Source organism: Cyprinus carpio, chromosome A18 (genome assembly GCF_018340385.1).
Source record: "Cyprinus carpio isolate SPL01 chromosome A18, ASM1834038v1, whole genome shotgun sequence".
Lineage (NCBI taxonomy): Eukaryota > Metazoa > Chordata > Actinopteri > Cypriniformes > Cyprinidae > Cyprinus > Cyprinus carpio.
Window position 1 is genome coordinate 20451013 of NC_056589.1, and position 25460 is coordinate 20476472.

Here is a 25460-nt window from a genome sequence, read left to right on the forward strand (position 1 = left end):
TTGTGATGCAATATGGACTGTTCTTCTCCCCTGCAGATGAATCATAGTAGACTTGAATTTGTATAAAAATTCATTACATTAATTTATTAAGTTGTTACCATGTTAACATGTATAATAATATCCACTGCAAATATTTCCATTATTATTTATTGATATCTCAATGTAAAAATAAACTAAGCCTTCATTAAGCACGTGTTTGCACCCGTCCAAGAGTTTTCATCACTGTCATTATAAGTTTTTTTTTAATGCACATTATCTGTGTTCATTGAGCAGCATTACTGTAGCTCACAGATATTTATTGTTAAATAGAAGGCACGACAAGAAGAATAGAGCTCACACGGCATCAGGGGAACAGAGCCACTCTAAGGAGTTCAGCTGCTTCATTACGCTTTATCTGCGCTTTGAAAGAACACTCACTTCAGATGCACGGATTCCCTTTATTCATGATTTATTTATTTGTTTATTTTCAACTGTACTAGTTTATTGCAATCTGGTTAATTCACATTTAAAAAGCAGACATCATCCAGTTGCACTGAAATCAATGATATTCATTTTTACAACATCCATAAGGCCCATGTACTGGAAAATCCGATCAAAACCATTATGTTTTTTTAATTTTTTTCTTTATATGTTTTTTGTCTTTTTACTGTAATTAGAAAAAAGAAAATATATAACAATAATAATAGAAAGGAAAAATATTACGACTGGCAAGCAATCACAGCACAGCACAAGTACCTATTTACTGCAAGAAATAAATGGTACAAATAAATCAACAAATAAAAAGGGCTGAGAATATATGCATTGAAAAGAACAAAATTGGCACATATGAAGTTTGATACATGAAGCAACAGAGGACAAGATATGTATTTCTAGAGATTAAAATCAGGCAGAGGGTGTCTTTTCCTTCCAATTTTTTTTACATCCTTTGTCCCCACAAAAAAATCGAGAAAAACCGAAAAAGAAAATGGGGAGAAAATAAAGAACACACAACCAGGAAGAAGGGACGATAAAAAATACTGCACGTAGAATACCTTTTTCTCTCCATCTCCTTTTTTTCCTCTCCTTTTCTTTTTTAATAGCATATCCCATTAATATTTATTCCCCACCGTTCGTAATAGCTGCGCCTGGTGGCGGAATCGTTAGAGTTTTACATGTGAGTAGCAAATGACACTTTGATTGGCTGTGATGTTGAAATGTTCCTCCCCCACCGGGCCTGGGTCGGGGTTCTAGGCTGAACCGGGAGTCCTGCGGGGCCCGGTCTCACTGTGCGTGCTGGCTCAGTGTGTGGTTCTGCAGGGGAACAGAAGAGAACACATGAGGAGAGAAATAATAAGCTACGTGCCCACACCTCCACCCTTCTCCTTCCCTCTCTCCCTCTATCCATCTCTCTTTCCATTTACCCACCAGGCCTGTCCGTCCATCTCAAGGCTAGCAGCCTTGCTTTGACAGAGGAGTTTGAGCTCTGCAGCCACGAGCGAACACCTTCCTTTCTTCCCATTTTCTTTCCTCTCCACACCCTCCCATTAAATATTGGGCACATGTGCACTTGCGATCCCATTCATCCACCCACGCGCAAACACAACATTCATCCTCCGCTGGATTTAGAGTTCTTTGTTTCTAATGCAAAAACACTGATTTGTATATTCTGGAGTATTTGATTCTTGTTTATAAATCTTTTAAATCAGCACAATTCTTGGGACTCCTGAGAACCGAACATACATTTATAATAACATATCAAATCTCTCCGCATTGAAGTGTAGAAGAAAAGTAGGAGAGAAAATAGTTTTGTGTCAAATTACACTCTTAAAAAACAAAGGTTCCAAAAGGGTGCTTGCAGCAGCATTCTTGAGAATCTTACATATATATTATCTTGCAGCAGCAATGCCATAGAAGAACCATGTTTCAGTGAACATTTTTTAAAATATAAATAAACCTTTTGTCCAAAATAAAAAGCCCATGGATGTTAAAGGTTCCTCATGGAACCATAGATGTCAATAAAATACTTTATTTCTAAGAATGTAAACTTTAAAAAATTGTAGAACTCATAATTTCATAATTAATAACAAAGAAATGGCAAGTAACAAATTTAATTAAACATGAAATTTTGATTTGGAAGTAATAAATTTGTTTTTTCTTGTAATTTTTAAATAATAGGGTTTTGTAGTAGTTGTTTTAGAAGAACCATTTTTGTTCCCCCAAAGAACCTTTCAGTGAACAGTTCTTAAAATAACCATTTCTTAGTCTGAAGAACATTTTGATAATCTAAAGAAGCTTTTGTGCAACTGAAAGGTTCCATAGACGTTTCAGGTTCTTTATGGAACCATCAATGCCAGTAAAGAACTTTTATTTTTGAGAGTGCAATCTTTGTTTTATTTACAACTTCAAAAATTCATCATACACTGTACACAACATTGTGACAGATGTGCACAAAGGAAGCCATAATGGTGGAAATTGGACGAAAAAATTTCCTAAAACCAGGATCACATAAACAGATCAATCAGCCGTTGCGTGAGGGGTTAAACAGGAGCAGATATGCACAGGCTAAATGGTTATTGTGTTGTCGTGGTCTCTTGGCAGCACTGCTTTTCCGCATGCTTTTCCCTGGACCATAAACCCAATTCCCAGAGAAGAGCCGGCAATCATCCCACTTTCCCTCTCAAAGCTCCTTTCCAAGATTAATCTCTCCAAGAGAGATAGGCTGTGTTTTATGCCCCGATATAGTAAAACAGAAAGGGGGAGACAAATCTGTAGGATTAAACATGGTTTTTCGTTGATAAATACTTATTCTTCGGCCTCTTATCTTAGTGCACATATTTTGCAAATGATTGCTGGCGAAAAGGGGATGGGCAGTTCTATCTGAGGAAGGCTAAACCACTGGGTCTTAAAACCCCATACCAAATCAATGGCAGCCTGTCAAGGGATGTGCGTCTCGTGTCCTCCTTCTCTTTCCATCCTGGCCTCTCTCTCTTTTCCCGCCCCTCCTGCGTGGAACAGAGAGGAGATGCACACGAGGAGGGCTCTTGAACGAGGAGACGTATCTCTCTGGGAGCCACTGACCCCATTATGAGAGCAAAGCACTTCTCCTTTTGCATTCCACTGCCTGTGCTGCCACCCCCCTTCCAGCAGAGGCCAGCCTTGTCTATGTCTCTCTCTGAGCTCTGCCGGAGAGGAGAACGAGACAGAGGTGCACATCGGACAAAACCCAAACATATTGCAAATCATTTGTCCTCATAATCAAGCACCTGTTTCACATATTGGAATTACAACAAAACGGAACACAAAAAGTGACGGCATGGTGAAATAATCCTGGGACTCACATGACAATGAGCAATGAGTCAATACGGTGTACCTGCCCGCATTGTCACGTGCACATGTCAAGAGCAACTAACGACCCAATTTACCCAAACCTGCCTTAGCTGAGTCCCCAAGAATATGCTGCTGCTCAATCAATTATCAGTTATTCCCCACAAAGCCAATCCCCCTCCAAACTCAATCTTCACCTGCTGCAGAGCCAAATGCAACTCAGCCATTATCATTATATACCTGATACCACAACTCAATGTGAGACCAGATTAACATCTGGGTCGCCTATCTTTTCATTTACCCCGATGATCATGACAACAAAAACAATAACAACAATAAAAATAATAATAATCTCATGTCACTTAATCTCAGTTTATTCAGTACTGGCGTTGATCAAGTCTTTCATGACTTATTTTTGACGGGGTTAAAGGGGTCATATGACGTTGCTAAACAAGAACATTATTTTGTGTATTTGGTGTTTATGCAGTTTAAGGTAAAAAAAAAAAAAAAAAAAAAAAAAAAAAAAAAAACCTTTTTTTTTCACATATTGTACATTATTGTTGCTCCTCTATGCCCCGCCTTTCTAAACGTGTTGATTTTTACAAAGCTCATCGGTCTGTAAAACGAGGTGTGCTCTAATTAGCCAGCTATCCAGTGCGTTGTGATTGGCCAAATACCTCAAGCATATTACCTATTCTGCTCAAAACTCGGATTTGAATCATCGGTGGCAAATTCTTTAAATATGAAAACGCACTTACAGGCTGTGAGTCAAAAGCTCCAGACTGTCCTTGCAAAGTTGGAATTGGCCCACTTCATAGAAACAGCCTTTGTGCACAGTCTCTACTCTGTGTGTCCTCATTTGGAAGACCAAACAAAGTAGTTTCTCTTTCACAACGAAACTCACAGCATCTCCACGACATGGTGGCGGCAGCAACAATACTACAGCGAGAACGGTTACACCTTCTTTCTTTGCGTGAACATTTGGCCGGTGTTATGCAAATCTTCCTACACAGTTACGTAGATATGTGGGGGCGTGTTTAAACGAGGCATTTTAGTAGGGCGTGGACAGGTCTTAACTTTTATAAAGAATATCTCTTTGGGTTTGAAACTTTAGTCTTTGCAACTTTAGGGATCGTATCTATTCACTAACTGCTTGTAACACTCCAAAGAGAAAGGAAAACTTGAAATTGCATTATATGACCCCTTAAATTCAGAATAAATGACTACATGTTGTAAAACAGATTCAGTCCTTTGTGTATATTGTGTATATATACAAAATGTTTACCAGAGTGAAATTGTTTTAAAATACTGTTGCATTCTTAGTTTAGATGCGTAAAATGAGAGCAAGTTAAGATTTGAGTGTCTGCATTTGTGACAGAGAAAGAAGAGGTGTGTGTGATTAAGAGTGTGTATGGTCTCCCCCAGGTTGTCAGGTGTGTGTGGGTTTGTATTTGTTTGTATGTGTTTGTGAAGGGGGGCAGTGTTGTTCCCTGGGGTCTAGGGTTACACCAGCACTGCAGTGTCCTGATGGAAACAGCACAGTAGGACTGGAGGGGTGTAGGGAGCCCGACCTAACATACAGTACACAACATCCTTCATACACACGCATAGATCTTTCTCTAAAACAAAAGACATGCGCTCAGACTCCCCAGCACACACGTATCTCACATAAACACACACACACACAGCCACTAGCGACAATCAACACCCACCGCTCGGCTTATTTCATGATCTCTGGCATATACGAGCCACTGGCATATACACACACCCTTATAAACGCAACACACTGTCGCACTTCAGCTGTCCAGCATGCACGCAAACACACACTTACACACCCCAACACATCTATTTCCATCGCTCCGATATCTCTCTTGAAAGATGGCAGCTGATGTGTGGGCGATCAAACCAGCAACACTTGTTTAAATTAGTTAATCAGTGTGTTGGAACAAACACATTTTCAGGCCGGTCGCAGTTTGTTCTCTTCATCCGAGTGTGTCGTCGGGGGCAGCGCTATTGATTAAGCCACAGGCGATCGATCGCCAGAATGGTGTGTGTCTCTGAATCTGATAATGACTCGCAATATGACATCAGTGCAATGCAGCTGTAATTGATATATTCTTGAAGGAAGGAAGTTAGAGCGAGAGAGGTGGGGAACACAGAGGAAGGCTGTTTAAACGGTCATGGATGAGCTGCGACTGAACGCACCAAAACATGTGCATAGACGCATACACTGTAAAGTGTTTTATCAGTTGCATGCCGCTATACTTTTGTACAATTACTTGAAGAGCTTGCAAACACGCTCACGACTTGCTCATGTGTCATGTGCCATTGTTGCAACAGAAATGCGACAACTTCCTCTTGATTTCAAGTGCAGTTTTAGAAGCTCATTGTAGTTTTATTCGTATACCAGAACGCCGCTCCACCATCGCTGAAACACGAGGAGGGTACGACGTAATGCGCAGGACAGCCTCCTTTCTCTTTCCCCCCTTGGCTTGGCAACAGAGCGGGGGAGGCCGTGTGGTGGGCAGAACAGCCCCTGCGAGCTCAGTCAATATCTACGCTGTCATTGTTTTCCTAAACTGGTTATAAAAGAGAGGCTAAATCCTGCGGAGCTGTGCACTCCTGGGAAATATGGCCCAGTCACATTACTGATGCAGTGACTGCGAGACTGCTGCACTCGCCGAGGGGGAGGAGGAGGGGGGAGAGAGAAGGGGGAAGCGGTGGGGAGATAAAGATAAAGGAAAATCAAATCTACGTTTCTCTACACAGCCTCTTTTCACACACAGAGCATGCACATACAGCCGGGCCGAGCGGCTGTCATGTCACTTTCAATCAGGGCTGTTCGTGTGTGCGAGTGTGTGTGTGCCGCAGGGCCCCTGGCTCCGGGCTCCGTGGTGCCCCCTGGGGACGGTGCAGTGTCAGTGAAACTCTAATGTGTTGGCTCGTTCTGCAAGAGCGAACAGAGCGAGAGAGAGAAAAGAGTGTTGCTGGAGAGGGTGGCCGTTCGGTCAGTAAACTGTTTTTCGGAACAGGATTCTTTGGAATTACTGACGTCTCTGAGTTGACCTCAGAACAGCGGAAAGCGGCAGCTCCCCAGTGAAATGCACACAAAAACACAAGCTACATGTATGTGATTCAGAACAAAAATTATATGACATGTTTATATCATAATAATGTCTTTATTTCAAATACATTATTAGAAACAAGTTATATATTTTAACGATTTGGGTTTATGTGGTGTATGTGTGTATATATATTATATATATAATATATATATATATATATATATATAATATATGTATCATCCAATATAATTTATAATTTTTTTATAAATATATTTTGAATTAAAATTGTTATTATTTATTTGTGACCCAGGACCATAAAACCAGTCATAAGTAGCACAGGTATATTTGTAGCAATAGCCAAAAATACATTGCGTGGGTCAAAATTATAGATTTTTCTCTTATGCCAAAAATCTTGTAAAGATCATGTTCCATGAAGATATTTTGCAAATTTCCTACCATAAATATATCAAAACTTCATTTTTGATTAGTAATATGCATTGCTAAGAACTTCATTTGAACAACTTTAAAGGTAATTTTCTCAATATTTAGATTTTTTGCACCCTCAGATTCCAGATTTTCAAACAGTTGTATCTCGGCAAAATATTGTCCTATCAAACCATACATCAATGGAAATCTTATTTATTCAGCTTTCATGTGACGTATAAATCTCAATATCAAAAAATTGACACTTAAGACTGGTTTTGTGATCCAGGGTCACATTTATTTTATTATTTTTTATTTTATTATAACACTACAAGATAAATTCTTGACTATTAATGGTTGCATTTCCATTAACGTTTTATTTTTATTTTACATCTTTTGTTTATATCATTATTATAAATTAAATATTCATAAAATCAAAAATGAATAAGATTATTGTCTTATAAGTCTTGTATCAGTGCAATATATATAATTCATCTATATACTATAATAAAGAAAAACTGAAGACGAAGAGAAAGAGCCATTCTGCACTACACACTATTATTGTATCTAGATACTCACACACACAAATGAACAGACAGTGTGTCTCTATGATATCGGCTTTATAAAGTGCTCTCTGCCGAGTCTGTCTGCTGTCTGTACGGCTAAACAAAGACACGGAGAGGAAATACTGAAGCTGATAGAAAAAGAGATGAGAAGGGGGTTAAAAAGGAAAGAGAAAGGGATCATGAATGAGAAAGACAGAAAGAGAGAGAGTAAAGTGTGTAAAAGAGAGAGCGTGAATGAGTACGAGAGAAAGAGAGAGGGGGGGGGAGGGGGGTTAGAGAGTGCAGCTTTGCTCTTAGGATGCTAGTCTGTCCCTCTCAGCTCCGTTTTTAACAAAAAATGAAAAATCACCTTTGCCGCCTGGTGCACTTTAGAGTAGCTTATTTTTTAGACCTGCTTGACAGTCTTCCAATGGCCGGAGACTAGCAGATGGGTTGTCTTAAAGCTTCATATGCTCCAAGCTCTCACCTCCCAGAGACAGGAAACTCACTTGGGAGTGTGCTACAAATAAATGCCCCCCTGCCCTGCCCCTGGATTCCCTCATCCCACCTACTCACACCATTCTCCACCTAGATAGTGCCTGTCCCTGAATTTAGCACCTTCCCTGCAACTACGTCCTCCTATACTGAAGTGCACTACACCCACGTCACTGTCCAAATGCTCTCCTCTTTCTGGCCTGACCAGGACTGGAGGTGTATGTGTGAATCTGAATGAAATGTAAACATAAATATGCTTATGATAGATGACCTACAAATTAGCTCCAACTAAGCCAAGGTTTACTATTACTAATAAATACTAAAAATAATACATTTATTTATTATTCTTTTATTTACTTTATGGACAAAAAAATAAAAAAATATATAAAAAGATAAATAAAGAGAGCTTTACATTATGTAATGTTAATATTATAAAAAAATAACAGCGATTCATTAGATTATACAAACCGTGTTGGAAGCCATTATATGCAAATAACCAATACAAGATACAGTATATGTGCACCGCTCAACTATTACATCAATAATAGTGGCAAAATCAACAATTAAAAACACCTGTTCACACTTTCAGATGTGGTTCATTTAGGGTCATAAACTCTCTTTTTGCCTTGAGCAACGTGGAGAGAAAAATCCAGGTGATATCAGTCAAAATCTGTATGGTCGTTTTATTCTCTCTGAAAGGAGCAGAGGGAGTGATTCCACTATGACTGACCTCCTTTGACCTCTGTGCTCCAGGGTGGCCTCCTCACATTCATCACACACACACATGCGCGCGCGCGCTCTGTTTATACTTATACATACTGTATATCCGACATCAGTACATCTCTGTCAAGCACCAGGTTGTCAAATAAATACTAAATGTACAGGGGATTAATTATACAGCGATGATGTACATAAGCATCTCGATGATGTAATCTTCAGCAACAGAGTAGAGCTGGCTCTAAAAGTCAACATACGCTGTCGGCTGTCTTTAATATAACATTTGACACATTCTGCAGGCATCAAATAGCGGCACATGACTGGCATACAGATGGACCCTTATATACACATATATACACTACTGTTAATAAAAAATTTACACTCTGTACACTTTTGTTGTTCATCAAATTAAAACTTATTCAGCAATGATGCAATAAATTGATCAAAAATCAAAGTAAATGCTGTTATTTAAATATATACTTTCTTTTCATCAAAGATTCCTCAAAACAGCTGTTTCAACATTGTTAATAATAATAATAGGGCACCAAAATTGAAAATTCAGCTTTGCCATCACAGGAATAAATTTAATTTTAAAATAGATATATTCTATATAACTAAAAGTTAAAGTTATTTTAAATTGATTTTATCTCGTTGAATATTCTTTTCACCCAAAAATTTTTTAATGGAAGTTAAATTTGTTGAAAACACAATTTCATGTAAGCAATGGTGGCTAAGACCAAGTTTCCCACAGTTTAACTGAATCTGACTAAACTATGGTTGCCACTGTAAATGTTGTGCTTTTGTTGTAAGCAGTCTCTAATATAAAATGTCACACATTCCGCAGGCATCAAACAACAATGCGCAGACAGACCACATACTAAAACAACATGCATGCCCATACGGACATGCACACACAGTTGTGCGTTCGTGAGATCTGTGGAGTGTGGAGGGTCCGAATATTAGATGAGCTTGGTGGCCTCAGTAGAGACCGTGTCATGGGCGATAGCACTGCGCTAGGCTAACACTAGGCTACGCTACGCTAGCTGTGTTCTGCTGCCACTCAGAGATGCACTCAAAGTACACACGCTCTCTTTCCATGTCATAGCCTCACTAAAACCCTCTCTGCTTCCCCTCAGGGAGGAGGTTTTGACTCCAAAGCAGCCCTAAACTAAGCCAGATAGAGAAAAAGCATTACACGGTGAACAATGCAGCATGCAGAGAGAGAGAGACAGAGGGGGGGCTAGTGAGTGTTATCTACAGCCAGTCAACATCAACACTTTGTTGTCACAACGATATGTGAGCCTAGCAGGCAGAGTGCGAGTGAGAGCGAGGAGGAAAAGAGAATGGAGATGTGTGTGAGGTGTGCTGTCAGAGCTGTGTGGGGGGGGGATTTATAGAGTGTTGCTGTCAGACTCCAGCTGCTGAACCAAAGAGGTGTCATGTTGAGAGAGTCTCACGACCCCTACCAGGGTGTGGTCTGTGTGTTGAGGAGAAAAAAAACGAGATGGAGAGAATTAGAGAGAAGACAACTTTTTAAAGGCCACATTCTATACTTCTGTAGCATTTTTTCCCCTGTGAAGTCCACTTTTTTATGTTAGTGAAGCTTTCTTGAAATCAAACACTAGCAATGTTGTACTGCAAGACCATTTTAGACAATCTGTCCTACTCAGGTGGGACACAACAAACTATTTGTATGTTCACATCGACATAAAAATGGGGTATGAGGAGACATAAAAAACAGCCAATCAGGACAGTTAAAAATCTGTTTGCTCACTCTCACACACTTTTTTTTGTTCTTTGTGGCACATAGGCATTTGAAATATTTAATATTTGATAATATAAAATATTCTAAACTTACCAAACAGTCCTCTCCTTATCCATATTTAATGATTAATATAAATTAAAAAGCAGTATATATCATTTTACGATGACTTGTCTAATTAAATTAAACAAACTGTTTGCTACTGTACCTTTTAAGACATTTGACAATAAAAATTTAAAAAATTTAAATAAATTAATAAAGGAATAAAATTGGTTTGTTTTGGCCTTAAACGCATAGTTAAAATTTTTTTGTCATTATTATTCACCCATATCATTCCAAACACAAAGAAAAAAATTACAAATCATTTAAATAAATGAATTTAAATATATGAATAAAGGGATAAAATAGAAAAAATTGCCTTAAAGGGGTATTTCACTAAAAGTTTAAATTCTGTCATTTTTTACTTAACCGAAAAACATTTTTGAAAATATCTTCTGTTTCGCCGACATAATTATAAAAAAAAAAAAAAAAAAAAAAACGGTTTGGAACGGATATGAGGGAGAGTAAATAATGACAGAATATTCCTTTTAGGGTGAACTATCCTTTAAGATAAAGTCTTCTCATCTGTTATGTTATGTTAATGAGCGAGGCAAACAGAGTGAAGTATCCACAGTACTCAAACCCTCCAGATCACAGCTGCGCTCTGTGTGCATGCACGCGCGTGTGCGTCGAGCGTTGAGAGTGTCGAGCAGTGAGAGTCATCTCACCGACAGCGCTTAGACTCATACGTCACTGTCACAGCCACAACAGTTCCAGTCCCGAGCTGGCAACCCGCACGCGAGACAACAACACACACCATGCAGCGTGGAGCTGTAGCGCCACAGCACAACCCTGCTCAACTGTCATATCAGACTGGGGCATGTGCCGTACACACCCCCTCCTTTTTCTGCTGTCTTCACATTTTCATTTCAGTTCGCTTTCTCTCATGTTGCGTCTCAACATATCCTTCGCTCTGTCTATGCATTAAAGGAACAGGCTACCATGAGAGACGGATATGAGAAAATGCTTATAGTGATCCCAGTGGACACATCTCTCTTTTTTTCCTTGCTCTTCCTTACCCCCTCCCTCTCTCCCTTTCTCTTTCCCTCTCATGCCAGTCCCCAAATTATTTTAATTTAGCGCAGACACCATATCTCCCTATGTGCCATCCCGCGGAAGTTCTCTCGATTCCCTCCACGTCCCTCCTCCCTTCTTTTCCTCCACTTTATAGATTGTTCCAAGCAGGGGTATTTCATGACAGAATCAGGAGTGTGGGTGGGTTCGCTGGAAAATTTGCAAAAAGGCATTTACTTCATTTTTTATCTCAACATAAACACGCACATGCACGCTCGTGGCCCGAAACCGGTATCCAACATTGTAATAAATGAATGCGAATGTGTTGATTTACTCTGAAGATTAGTGCCGCCCCATGGTGAGTGTTTTTGATTTGAATTTGCCAGGCCCAAGCTTAGTTTGAATCTCCCATCTCAGCAAGGGCAAAGCAACAAAACAATGCAAACAGGTAAACAACTTAACATGTCCCCCTCCGATTCTAGTTTACTCCAATAATGCCCACCACCTGGAGAATTTCCATCGAAAAAACCATGTGGAAATGTAAATCCATAACACCATGACACACTTCGTAACCCGCTCCTGTTTTAGTACTCCAACATCGTACATATATAGATAACTGAATACCATTAATGAATGGGTCATTAGATTCATTATCAACTCTTGGCTAAGTTCCTGCTATTTCCCCTTATTCTCATATCATGGTGCTGAAGCCATCAGAGAGATCCGAGGCCTAGCACTCTTCATGTCACAAGGCTCAGCACGTGGCTGCAGACTCAGGGATGTCATGGTCTTCGAGAGGGAGCTGTTCTAAACACAGAGCTCATAGCTTTAGCTGGAGACACTATACTGCAGTCCCCTGATAACCCCTCAACCAGCCAGCCAATCAGCAGCAGGTAAGGTGGATTTGAGGAGCTGTAGGCATGTGTGTGTGTGTTGGGGTTAGGGCTCTGAAGAGAGCCCCCCAGATCCCCATTCTAATAAAGGTACACTGCCACTCCAGACGCAAGGGCAGCTGGGACATGCACACACACACACTGGCAATAATCAAATCGAGCATCACAATAGAAACCTATATCAATATCTACAGCACACAGAACAGATTCAAAGCACACCAGACCAAACTCTCCACATAAATTATAAATCTAATATGACACATAATGGAACAGATTCTATGAATGTTTTCAGAGCTTCTACATTTGTTAATGCCTTGATTTGTTTAATATGGGTTATGTGTTAAATATATGCCTGTCTGTTCATAATGCTAATATTAAATCTAGTTTAAGGAGGATTTTATGTTTTCTGAAGAAAATATCTGTGGTGCTTTAAAACTAACCTGAATGTTTTCTAACCCCCCTTTTTATTATTTACCATGGAAAAATTGTCCAATCGGTTTACAAATTATAATAATTGCAATTTTATTTTTGTCTACATTTTATAAACACTACTGTTCAAAAGTTTGGGGTAAGATTTTGTTTTATGTTTTTAGTAGAGGAGAGGAGTCTCTTATGCTCATCGAGGTTGCATTTATTTGATCAAAATACAGCAGTATGAAATATTATTACTATTCAAAATAAATGTTTTCTTTTTAATATATTTTGATTAATTTATAATTGTGATGGCAAAGCTGAATTTTCAGCAGCCATTACTCTAGTCCTTTAGTGTCACATGATTTTTTCAGAAATCATTCTAATATGGTGATTTGGCGTTCAAGAAACATTTATTTTTATTATCAGTTTTAAAAACAGTTGTGCAGTTTTTTTTTGTGTGGAAGTTGTCATGCATTGTTTTCAGCAATCTTTGATCAAGTTCAACAGGACAGCATTTTTTCACACGTTTTCACGTTGTGGTAAAGTTTGTGTTTTTGTGAATATTTTTAGGCCTAATTTTGATAAATTAATATAAATAAAAAAAGTATTAATTTCTTTAAAAAAAATCTTTTGAATGGTGATGTATACAAGCTCTTTCCTCCACCTCTATGAAAAATGAAACGTGTTGAAAGAAAGCCAGTGTGAGTGCGAGTTACGCCCTGATGAACGCCGCTCCTTACATCATTCCACTCAGCGCTGTAATGAAACTCATAGCCCTCAAATATTCAAGACTTTTGCAAATGTCGGGGGGTTGCTAGTGGGTAGAGACAAGGAGGCATCAACAACAAACAAGTGCAAAGACCACCCTCCCTCCCATCATACACACACCACACACACACATACACACACACACACACACTCAGTCACCCATCCCATCTTAACTGCTGAGTACGGTTAAATATGAACCGCGCTAAAGGAAATACCATACACCCACGTGCGCACACATGCCAGCAGGGAAGGGATAATAGGGCGTGGGGGAATGCGGCGCCCCCTGGAGGGCTTAATCAGAACCGGCAGTGTGTAAAAATGAGGTGCGCTGTGAGAGAGTGACAGCAGTGCCTATGGAAGGGCTGAAGGGTGGGCGGTTGGGAGTTCACCTGGGGAAAAAAAATAACAACTGAAAGAAAATCTACACACACACACTCACTCACACAAAAAAGTCTCTGAAGTTTCTAACAAAGGATGGAGGATCCAGCAGAGTAGGTCTAGCTGCGCTGATCGGGGCGAAGCATCACTTATTTACCACTTACATCTGCACTATTTATGGTGCCACCAGGAGAGAGGCAGAAAGAAGAGAGGGAGACAGAGAGAGAGGGTGGGTGGGGGCAACACAGAGGGGCTAAAATATGCATGGGGGCTGGCTCTTCTGGGAGCCAGAAAAAAGAAATTGGGAAAAGGAAAAAGAATGAGAGACTTAAAAAGGCGAATGAGAGAGAGACAGTGAGAGAGTTGGAAACAGTTTGAGGAAGGGAGGGAGTTGGTGGGAGTGCAAACGAGAGAAAGAATTAGAGACAAGATAAAGGATGGAAGCAAAGTTTGCCATAAGGGAGAGGGATGATGATACAGTAACGTGTCTTGTGAAGGCTCATGGGAAGATGAGGATTAACTCAGAGTGGGGCCGCACTGGGAGGGCATGCTGGGTAGGGCACGTAGGCCATGCCCGTCCATCCATTCAGTCTTGTTAACAACATACACACACGTTCAAGTCTCATTTCACCTGGGCAGGAGCAGGGTTAAAACCCGGCACGGGTCAGGACGTAGGAAAGGAGGCGGTCTCTGCAGCTGACTGCTCTATACCTCACCTCCGTCAACACTCAGGTGGGTCTGGAGTGGATGCGGGGGACGGAGCGGATCGGAGTGATGCAGTGTGCCCGTTGAGCCATGGGCTGGTGCGAGTATCTCGGTTGGGCCGGCCTCAGGGTGAGGCAGACAGTGACCGACAGGGTCCAGCCCTCCCCCTGCTGCTAAATGGAACTGACGGCCATATGCCCAGTGCCGCCAGCCTTATATCACTGTCACACAGCGGGCCGGGGCTCTCATGTGGAGGGGTAGGGTGTTTTGAACCAGGCAGGAGATTTAGGTCACACCCCCCAAATCCCCTAAAATATTAAGTCATAGACCTGAGTAAGCTATTAACCTCATACACTGCTACGTATAAAGACCCATCCACCAACACACACGGGGCTGCAGGGATGGTGGCCCATAGCTCACAAAGATGAATGTAACTTGGGCTAGGGCAGGAAGCAGCTGACCCCAGCGGCCCGTGGCAGCCACTACGGGCTGAGTTATTCACAATCCTGCCCTTACTCAATCTGTCTGCCCCATAATCAGCACAGAGAGAGAGAGAGAAAATGAAAGCATGCCTACAGCCTTCATACAGTGGCACTGACCTAGCAACAGTATTTTAAGATTATTGTTCTTAGTGACGGAGGTGAGTTCTTATATTGTTCTTATAAGTTCTTAGTGGGACATATTTTGCATTTGCCACTTAAGGGGAGAAATGGCCATCAGGAAATGCTGTATGCGAGTCAGATTAAAAAACACACATCTAGAGGTCTGCTACTCAACCCTTACGGGACATGGAAGACTGTCAAGCTTTTGGTTAGGTTTGGGTTAGATTTCATGAAACATGCATAAACTGCTAGACTCCTACAACAAAACTCGTTTTAGTTGAGCATGTGTGTCAACTGATGCACAAAGCGCCTCTCTTACAGAAGTCATTTTCAAACCAGACAGCAATCTCTTGGTGTATCGTGGTGAATTCCTGTGAAAAACTTGCATGGAGATTTTTTTTGAAATTCTTGATTGCACAGATTCCTACAGAAATTACAGGATTTTGCCAACAAAATTTCTCACAGCAACTGATAATATGACTTTACCTTATGGCAAACTAACTCATAAGGGTCACAATCACAATTTTGTTGATTTAGCATATTTAAAATTACATTTCTTAAACTATTATATTACTCAATACTTTAATCCAAAAATCCTTTGACAATCCTGAATCCAGTGCTGATACTATCAGATGTTAGGTTTGCACTACTAAAGATAAGTCCCTACAGGGGAATCAACCAGTTAGCAGTAACTTTTTTAACCAGTACATTTAGTTCTAGTCCTTTAAAAGGGACTGCGTGGGAAAAGTGTGTGTGTGTGTGTGTGTGTGGTGTGTGTTGTGTGTGTGTTGTGGGTGTGTGTGTGTGTGGGGTGTGTGTGTGTGTGTGTGTGTGTGTGGTGTGTGTGCGTGTGTGCGTGCGTGAGAGAAAGAACGATATTTAAATTCTGCCTGGCCTTTAGGCTTGGCTGAGATGTCTGCATTTGAGTTGGTGCTTAAATTGATACTATTTTTCACCACACAGCTCTGTGATATCTCCAGCTAAACTTGAGTCAGCAGATGTGTATCACTGCTCTGCCATGTCTGCATCCTCTGGGAATCATTACCACGGGCCAGGGAACATCCAGAGGTGCTTAAAACCCAAACCACCACCACTAGAATGTCTGTATTTCTATACAAAAACATCTTTTTTGTTGGGCAATGAAGACACAAAACTCCTGCCCAACAAAGAACAAAAACTACATTGTGGTTACAAAGATGTAGATAAAGAGTTTTATATTTAAATGCATCAAAAAATGACAGATTTTTTAAAGTGTGTTTACACTGACAGTGATTAGCATTGTCAAACTGACCAAAAGTAATTTTTTTAAAAAGAGGTGATTTGAAGCCATGTTAGCAAAAGCAAACACAGGCAGTGTGACAAAGATAATAAGGAATATATCGCTGTAAGTGAAAATGCACATCAAAGTATACAGTCATGTCAAAAGTGAAGGGACTTCAGGTACCACAGTGTCATAAAGAAAAGTTAAAAGCAAAAAGTGTACAGAGTGTGGCAGCACTTTGTAAATGTGTGTGGCAGCACTTGCTCACTAAAGTCTAAATGTGTGTGAGTGTGTCAGTCTCTGAGTGAAGGGGTTCAGGGCCTCCCTTAGGGAACTCAGATAAAGGCTTCAGTAAAAAGAGAGAGAGACTAGCTATACCTTACACAGTAGAAGAGACTGAAAGAGAAACAGATACAGAACAAAAATGGAAGAGGGAAAGAGAGAAAGAAAGAAAGAAACAGAGACTCATCCGGAAAGAAATAATGTTAAGTGGACAAAGTGTGTTATTGTTACAGTAGGCAAACGGCTTTTGATGAGCTGTCAGACATCAGATTGTGCTGTGAACTTGAGCGTGAACCTGTATGGCATACAGTTGTCTGTACAGTATCTCTAACTGCTCAAGGCCATCTGAACTGTTATTAGTGTACATTCCTCCATACAGTATGTTGTGCTTAGTGATGCAGTGGTTCTCAGCTGGTTTTGTTTGATTTTACACTGGATGGTGAGCCCCAGCGCAGTACAAAAAGAGTTTATTAGAATAAAGAAAAGGTAGCAAAAGCAAACAAAATGCCTTTAAAAAAAAAATAATAAATGCATGTAGATTCATATTATTGAAGGGTTTTAGCCCAAAAATATGCACACTTATAAATCATTTAAAATTATAATTGTAGGGGATAGAAAATACTATAACGTTTGATTGAATTATATGGTTCATATATGTATTTATTTTGACTTAACAATTTTCTCCCCAAACCCAGAGTTTCAAACTGAGAAGCACTGTACTTGTGTGTGTAAGTACACAATGCATATGAATGACAATCTGTTTTTGTATATGCATTGCAAATGTAAGCAAGAGTGGACCCGGGACAGCAATTCCCAGTTGTCTGCTGGCGTTGTTTGTGTGTGTGTTTGTGTGTGTGGGGTGTGTGTGTGTGTGTGTGTGTGTGTGTGTGTGTGTGTGTGTGTGGATGAATGTGAGAGTTCCAGCAGTCACAGCAGGTGGTGTGATTGATTTGCAGAGTAATGGGTCTAATCGTTACTGGCTTGAGGATGCACCTTGTTTTCTCCTTTAATTCCCTTATTAGCTGTGATCTGTGTCACATCTGTATCTATCAGGGCTAACTGAGATCGACTACAGAATATTCCACAACATCACAAAGCAAGATAACCTTTTGCTACTACAATGGGATTCATTGCACATCTGACATTAAAATATGATTATAAACCATTAAAAACATGAACATATGATCGGAAGTTCTTACATGGCTTTCTGGAATATTTCATTCTGACTGGTCAAATTTCCTACATTCAGTGGTTTTTCTAGATTCATGTTTTTCTTATCATTTTTTGTGTTAAATGTGCGTACAGATTAGCTTAGGAAAGTAAAGAGTTACTCCCTGTATAAATGTATTATGAACTGTAACAATGTGTGGTTTACACTGAATTAATAAGAGCAATATTTTTGATAAAATAAAATAAAATGGCCAGTAAATGTTCTCAATAACCATGACAGGTCTTGTAAAAAATGAATTTTGGACTTATTCCAGAATGTCACTGAATGTTTTACCTTCTTTTATTGCACTGCCATGTGGTTCTGCATTACTCACCTGGAGCTCAGTTTGAAAAAGAAGAACTTCTGCCGGACACTGGGAGCAGTCGTATATCTTGTCCTCCTGTCCATGGACAGCAAAGATGTGCTGCTGCAGCTTATTGGCCTGAACAAACACTAAGGGGGAAAAAGGACCAGAAGGGAAACAGCAGTCAAACAATTGGCTGAAACGCTTTACCCAAGAGTGTGGAGCGAATTGGCTGTGAAAATAGCTGATTCGATTAAGAACTAATCCTGAGTGAGGAATTTAAAAAAAATCCATGACTACCAACTTTCATGCTTTGGGTAGGAGAGGGAGAAATAAAAATAATGCATTTTTTTGATTTGAGACAATGTGTCGGCACCGATGAAAGAGGAGGGGGGATCCGGGGGTGTTCTCAAATGAAAAGCTCTCTAAATTTCTTTATCGCTTAGAGCAGGGGATGACAGCCGGAGATGGAGGGAGAGACAGAGATGAGAGGACGAGAGAGACAGGGAAGAGACGACCAGAGACAGAGACTAAAGTATCCCCACCAGACCTTGTGATATTTATCAATAAAATCATTCCTCTTTCCTTGAGTTTTTAAATTCCGTTCGTGTATTATTATTAATTTTCTCAGTAAACTTAAGTTTGCTGTGTGTGGAGACTATGAATTATTGAGCATCCCTGGAGGAGAAGGCATCCGCTTACTTATTCATGAGCCACACAGGAATAGTGTTAAAGTTTTAAAAAGAGGCCTGCGTACCTGTAAGGGAGGAAAGGGGGATGAGAAGGTGGTGTGTAGCCAAACAACTCCGTAAAGGTGAAAGAAAGACGGAGAACTAATCCGCAAGGAGGAAGGGAGAGGGAAGAAAAAAAGGATGGACAAGGCAAAAGAACAAATGATTTGATCAGAGGGGTGGAGGGAAGGACGAATATAGAGAAGCAAAAAGGGAGTGTACAGTGAATATGGAAGGAGCTGGAACTGGAAGAGGAGTAATAAAGAATGGGTTAGGGAAGAAAAAGAGTGCGAAATTATCTAGAGAATGGTGTGTTGCAGTACTGGGGACAATATGGCCTCCAACACCAGTCTTTAATGTTGACAAGCTCAAGTAATGATTTCTGATTCCCAAAGGTTAGCTGACAAACAGTCCAAAGTGACTTTCAAACTTAGTGTGAGGAGACGGCACACACACTGGGCCTGTTTAACTAAATGCACACGTACACGGGAGGGTCCTACCCTGGAGAGCGAGAGCGGATTACACTGCCTTTCTATATACCTGCCCTTTATTCTCTGACCTCTCCTCTCCTGAACACACACAAACACACACACGATTTTCTCATCTCAAAGACATTCAGCATGACAACTGGCCTACAAAAAAGCTAGTAGTTTGTATGTGATACTTTACAGCGTACAAAATGGCCATCATGATTTGATAAAGCGAGTAAACTGTGGGCTATTGTTTGTCTATTCTACTGCAGTGCCTTATGGTCCACTGAATGTGGTACGTCTGACAGGGGCTCGATCTGTCCAGGGGTTATGGGTCTCACCAGGCATCACAGCAGGGAGATCAGCTCTCATTAGCTTTAGCATCAGCTCAGCAGGTCGCCTGCAAGAACTGCAGCCTCCTGTCTTGGCCACGTTGAACTTTATTAACCATTGTGTGCCAAGAGTGTGTCATAATATCTCTCTTCTATCTCAAGTCTAGAGAAACTGATCATGATCTATATAATGTAGTATGTATATGTACAGTACATGTGTATATTTTGATCTTGAATGCATTTTAGAAGCCGTAAGTTGATCCGTGTTCTCAGAGTCCATGTCAATTCTTTCTTCTCTCTCGTCAGGATGAACAATGAATTTAATCGTTAATTCATTTCAATTAGCAGGACAAGGAGGAGAAATGGAGCAGAGGAATGGAGGGGAGAGAGAGGGGGTGAGTGGTGGCGATGAGGATGAGATTGAGAGAAGGGGAGAAAAAGAGAGAGTAGAGAGAAAAATAAATAAGAGAAATAAGAAAAGAAAATATACAGGATGAAACAACATGAAAACAATAATGAAATAGATGAGACAAAATGAGATGAGAAAGGTGAAAAGAAGGGAACAGAAAAGACTAAATATAAAGAAAGGAGATGAGGAAAAACAGATGACAAAACAAGATAAGAGGAGAGAAAACTAAAAACAGAGAACAAGATAAAACAAAAACATGAGAAAAGTGCAAAGAAGAGAACTGAAAACCTAAAAGTAAAGAGAAGAGAAAGAGAGAAGAGAAGAGAAGAGAGAGAAGAGAAAGAAGAGAAGAGAAGAGAAAGAGAAGAGAAGAGAAGAGAACGCGAAGAGAAGAAGAGAAGAGAAGAGAGAAGGCAAAGAAGAGAAGGAACATGAAAAACTAGGTGACAAGGGGTGAATCAAGACAAGATGTAAAAAGCAAAGCAGCAAGACAGAATGAAAAGAAAAGAGATACAGAAAATAGAGACAGACAAGAAGCAAAGAGATGACAAAAAAGTAAAGACACTTTTGCATGTAATCCTACATGAGGGAATGTGCTAAAATGTGCTTAATTGACTGCAGTTGGCCACATGCATGACCATGTGACCGTACAGTTACCCTCTCATCACTGCCTGTGTGTAACCCCCCCCATCTCCCCCACACTCTTTGACTGCCCCTGACCCTACGACCTCAAACCCCACCAACCCCCTGGGCCAGACCCCTCACCTGTAAAGCAGACGGGACACTTGAAGGTGCCTCCCATGCCCTCGAAGCTGTGCTCGATCAGGTGACACAGGAGCTTGGCCGGAGAGTCAAACATCTGGTTACACAGCTTGCACTCATGATTGATGCCTTCCTCTGCAACACAAGAGCATGATACAACAGGTTACACACACCAGCAGGGTCAGACAGACAGAATGAAGACACGCTGACCAAAAGACAAGGCACAACATTTTTACACATTAACCGTCTGCGAGGGCATCTCATAAGCAAGCGGTCGAAGTCTTTTCGAGATCTCTTGAGCGAACAGGGTCATTTTTCTGTTTCTTCCCGTCCTTGCACATCATTTGTGGTCCCAGGCTTATAATCTTCAGCTCTGGACAGTATGACCACCCGTCCCATCCCTCCTCCCCCTCTTCTGCCCAGTGCCGTCTCTTTCCCGGCCGGTAATTGCCTGCTGCCACCCCCAGTGCTGCAGGCTCTATGCCCTCCCTCTGCCCACTGTTCTATTTTAAGCCTGTGTGAGTGACATCAGTGCCCCTGCTGGTGTGGGACAGATGAAAAAAGGTGGGCGTTGTGTCCTGGCTGGATGCCTCTGCTCTCGTCTTATCACCCACCCGCCACACAGGCCTGAGCCCGGCCCGCCTGCCTGCGCTCCATCAGACACCCGCCGCTGGACTCCCACACAGATCCCCCGAGCCACTAGCTGAGCCCTGGGGTATAGTAGACGCCAACACAGCACCACCTCCCAGACCCCCATCTTCCAAAGTGTCCAGCACCCCACCGGCTCGTGCAGACAGGCCCGAAGAGTCCCGTTGCTGAGCTACGGGGTGCGTGGAGGGTTAATAAAGTCTTCAATCATATATCCCCACCATCACCCTGACCTCCACCTCCCACCCCTCCCTTGCAAAAGCCACCTCCGCCGATTCCAATCTCTGCTCCGTCTCAAAGGCCCACACAAGGGTGCTCTAATCCCCATTTGAAAGGAGCGGGAGGAGAGGCAGAGGGGGGGGCAGTGAGAGTAAAGGGGGGGGGGATTGGCAAGGGCACCGCTTTGGTCTGTCCTCCCCCACTGCCTCCTAAAAGACATTGCGTTTGGGAGGGGTGGAGGATTCCTTTCTGTGAGAATGAAAGTAGCGGCACGTGGACAGAGGTTACGACTGAGTTTAATATGTCAAATGCCTTTTGGAGAAAATCTGCTCTAGTTTGGGGGACCAAGGTTTGAACAAGACAAGATCATCTCGAAACACAAGACGAGATCCGTTTTGTGAATGCAGATTGAACGAACACTATGCACAAGGATAGGTATGAGAGGGATGCAACACCAAGTGAAAATTTATTTTTTTTCTGGAAGCGCCACTGGACAGAGGTTTTAACTAGGATTAATGTGTCAAACGACTTTTGGAGGAAAATCTGAACTACAGTAGTTAAGGGAATGTTTTTCTATGAGACAATATCCAGTGCATTGGCTATGAATGAACTAAATACTATGCACACAGATAGAGACGAGAGGGAAGCAAGACCAAAGTGAATGCACTGCAAAAAAATTTATATTCTTTTATAAGCATTTCTGACTTGTTTTTGAGGTTAAAATACGGTTAAAAACATTTTAGATAAGATTTACTTTGATCTTGTCTTGTACAAATCATTCTCAAACTAGTGGAGATTTTTCTGCAAAAGCCATTTTACATACTAAAGCTAGTCAAACTGCAAAACTTACCACTTAATGAGTTTTTAATGAGTGGGTTTTTGACTTGTTTTCCACTTACAATATGTAAAAATTCTTGAAACATTTACTTGAGAAGCACCACTGATAAGAGAATATATCTTACATTTACATTTATCAGAGGCTTTTATCCAAAGCGACTTACAGTGCATTCAGGCTATACATTTTTTTTACTGGTTTACATTGTGTTCCCTGGGAATTGAACCCACAACCTTTTGCACTGCTTATGCAGTGCTCTACCACTGAGCCACAGGAACCATCTTAAACATAAGTATATTTTGTTTAGCCACATTTTAAGTATTAAAACAAGTGCATTTTTTTTTCCCAGTGTACAAAATACAGTTATATACAGAACACAAGTAAATGTATCTTTGTGGACGCAGATGAACTGAATGAACCGCACACAGAGAGAAGCAAGCCCAAAACCAAAAATTGTGAAGAACAAAACAAGGACAGGTAAAGGAAGAGGATTCCTTTCTGGGAGAGAGGAAGCGGCAACAGAGAAAGGGTTATAACCAGGTTTAGTATATCAAATGCCTTTCTGAGGGAGGATCTACACTCAAAAAAAGAAGAGACTACATCCGTTCCGTGGATACGGATGGACCAAACGATATGCACACGGACAGAAACGAGAGGGAAGTGAGACCAAAGTGAAAAATTGGGAAAAATGAGAGAAACAGAGTTAGAGGAAGAGAATTCTGCTAAAGAAAGCAGAAAGCAAAGGGATAATTGGGCTTTCCAACACAAAGTAATGGTAGCCAAGGGGCCTGTGAGCATGTGTGTTTCCGCAAGCATGTGTGTGTGTGCACTAAAAGTGAGTTAGAAGAGAACTGCAATTGATCAGTAAGTACAGAACATGCTCCATCATCTATTTTCCAGTCTGCACAGAAACACTAAGCTCTCCACTTCATTGTGTGTGTGTGTGTTCTATATCGAGAGAGTGATGGGGCTACGTTGGGATTACAGTTGCTTGTTACTGCAAACCAGACTAGTGCTGTCATGGGAGAGCATTTGATCAGTGAGGCCGACACAAAAGGTCTCAGAGAGGGGGACTGCAGTGTGCTAGGGGGAGCCATCACAAACCACTCAAAGAGGAGAAGACAGAAGTGTAGAGTGCAGCAGAGGGCCTAGGAAGTGCATGACAACAACACGCTCTTTCCTAACTGAAACTAACTGGGGGTTAAAAAAAAAGACAACAAAAGCACTGCGACAGATCGTGAAAGGCAAACCGAAGAGATTTCAGAATTTCTTCCCTTCATCGCAGAATTGATACTTGGCATGTTGTGTATATATATGTACACAGTGCCGTTTTGCATGTCGCTATGTAAAAAGTTTTGATTGAAAGCAAAACCGATTTCTTCCCCTTATCTAAAATCTGAGTATGAGAAGGTTAAACATTTTAACAACTGCCGTCCACCTTTTCTCCTCAAAGAATTTCACCCTATATTCATTGCTTATTAGAGCTTGTGCTAAGTAAAGCAGGAAGGGAGGGAGGAACAGGAAGGAAAATAGAGATATAAGAGCAGCTAGAGGCAGGGATGTGCGTGCTGAGAGAATATTTAACTGGAATTGAGAGGGAAAGAACAAGACAAAAAAAAAAAACGAAAACTGGCTGCCTCTAAAGGTATGCAGCATCTTAATTGAGAAACGGCATGAAGCCGCCACACATTCGCAGAATCACTGATGAGGGCTTTCCAGGACATCGATAGAGGGAGGGAGGTGGAAGAGGGAGCGCGAGAGAGAAACGGCAAGAGAATCAAGTAAAGACAAACAGCGATTTGCGCAAACAGATAGGGTAGAAAAGCAAATGATTAAAGGACGTATTCATGTGGTATTCCAGGTTGTTCTTTCACCGACTGAACAGGCAGACTCTCCTTGCCGCTGCACCTCTGCAGTGGCTGCTGCTGCAAAGCATGGGCCAATGTGCTTCCAGCTAATTGACCAGGGGGAGCCAGGTGGCGCCCTGGCCTGTGCCGCTCCTCTGGGATGGGCCCATCTATATGAGTGTGGCTCGCCCCTTCCATCTTGCTCTCTCTCTTTCCACCCATCACCCCCTGTAGCGTGCACTGGCACACAAATGAGCTGTGTAGATGGGAGCTGCACATCCCATGTGGCTCAGCACCTCTCGCCTGGCCCTGAGGCCCGCGGCCCCAGCCCCCGGATTGATGGACCTAGCAGTAGAGAGGCAGAATGGGAGAGCTGTGGGAGAAGAGGGGAAGGAGGGGAGCGAGCTGGGGTGAAAGGGGGTGGAGGTAGCGGGCTTCTCTGGGGGGCGGCGAGCTCAAGGTGTGTTGCCATGGCAACTCAGAGAGAGGGAAAGAAGGGAGAAGCGGCGGCGTGCTGAGCTTGACCCGTGCTGGTGGGGGGTGGCAATGTGTGCCAAAACCGAGTGCACTCACACACACACACACACTTGTACTGCAGGGCTAGGGGGTCTCGAGAGCTCTTGCTTCCTACTCATTCTTTCTTTCTTACACACAAACACAGAGTGCTGCAGAGTCATCTCACTACTTTCACACCAGACACGCACACAGTGACTCACTCCGCAACGTCTCCTTTATACAACTTTCATTCATGCCCAAAAAGTTAAACCCAGCCCTCGTTGACTCGACAAAAACATACACACGGCCCGACGGCGATACTGAGAGCAAAGTGGGGGACACGACTAACTCATCCGTGTTCTTTCCTGGCTGTTGGACTGATTCACACATATCCTATCATCTGCAGCAAATATTTCCGGAACGCTCTCTCTCTAGCTCTCTCTTTATCTGGCTGCCAAACAGGATGGAGTCT

The 25460-nt window shown here is 41.6% G+C and overlaps 1 protein-coding gene across 1 annotated transcript in view; it reads right to left on the reverse strand.

Annotated features, from left to right (window-relative positions):
• Positions 1 to 431: 431 nt before the first annotated feature.
• The window catches only part of LOC109072725 (zinc finger protein 423), an 81022-nt gene continuing 55993 nt past the window's right edge, over positions 432 to 25460 (reverse strand). Inside the window, 3 exon segments of the mRNA XM_042775345.1 lie at positions 432 to 1290; positions 18271 to 18389; positions 20948 to 21079. Coding sequence (XP_042631279.1) covers positions 1261 to 1290; positions 18271 to 18389; positions 20948 to 21079 — 281 coding nt within the window. The 3' untranslated portion in view covers positions 432 to 1260.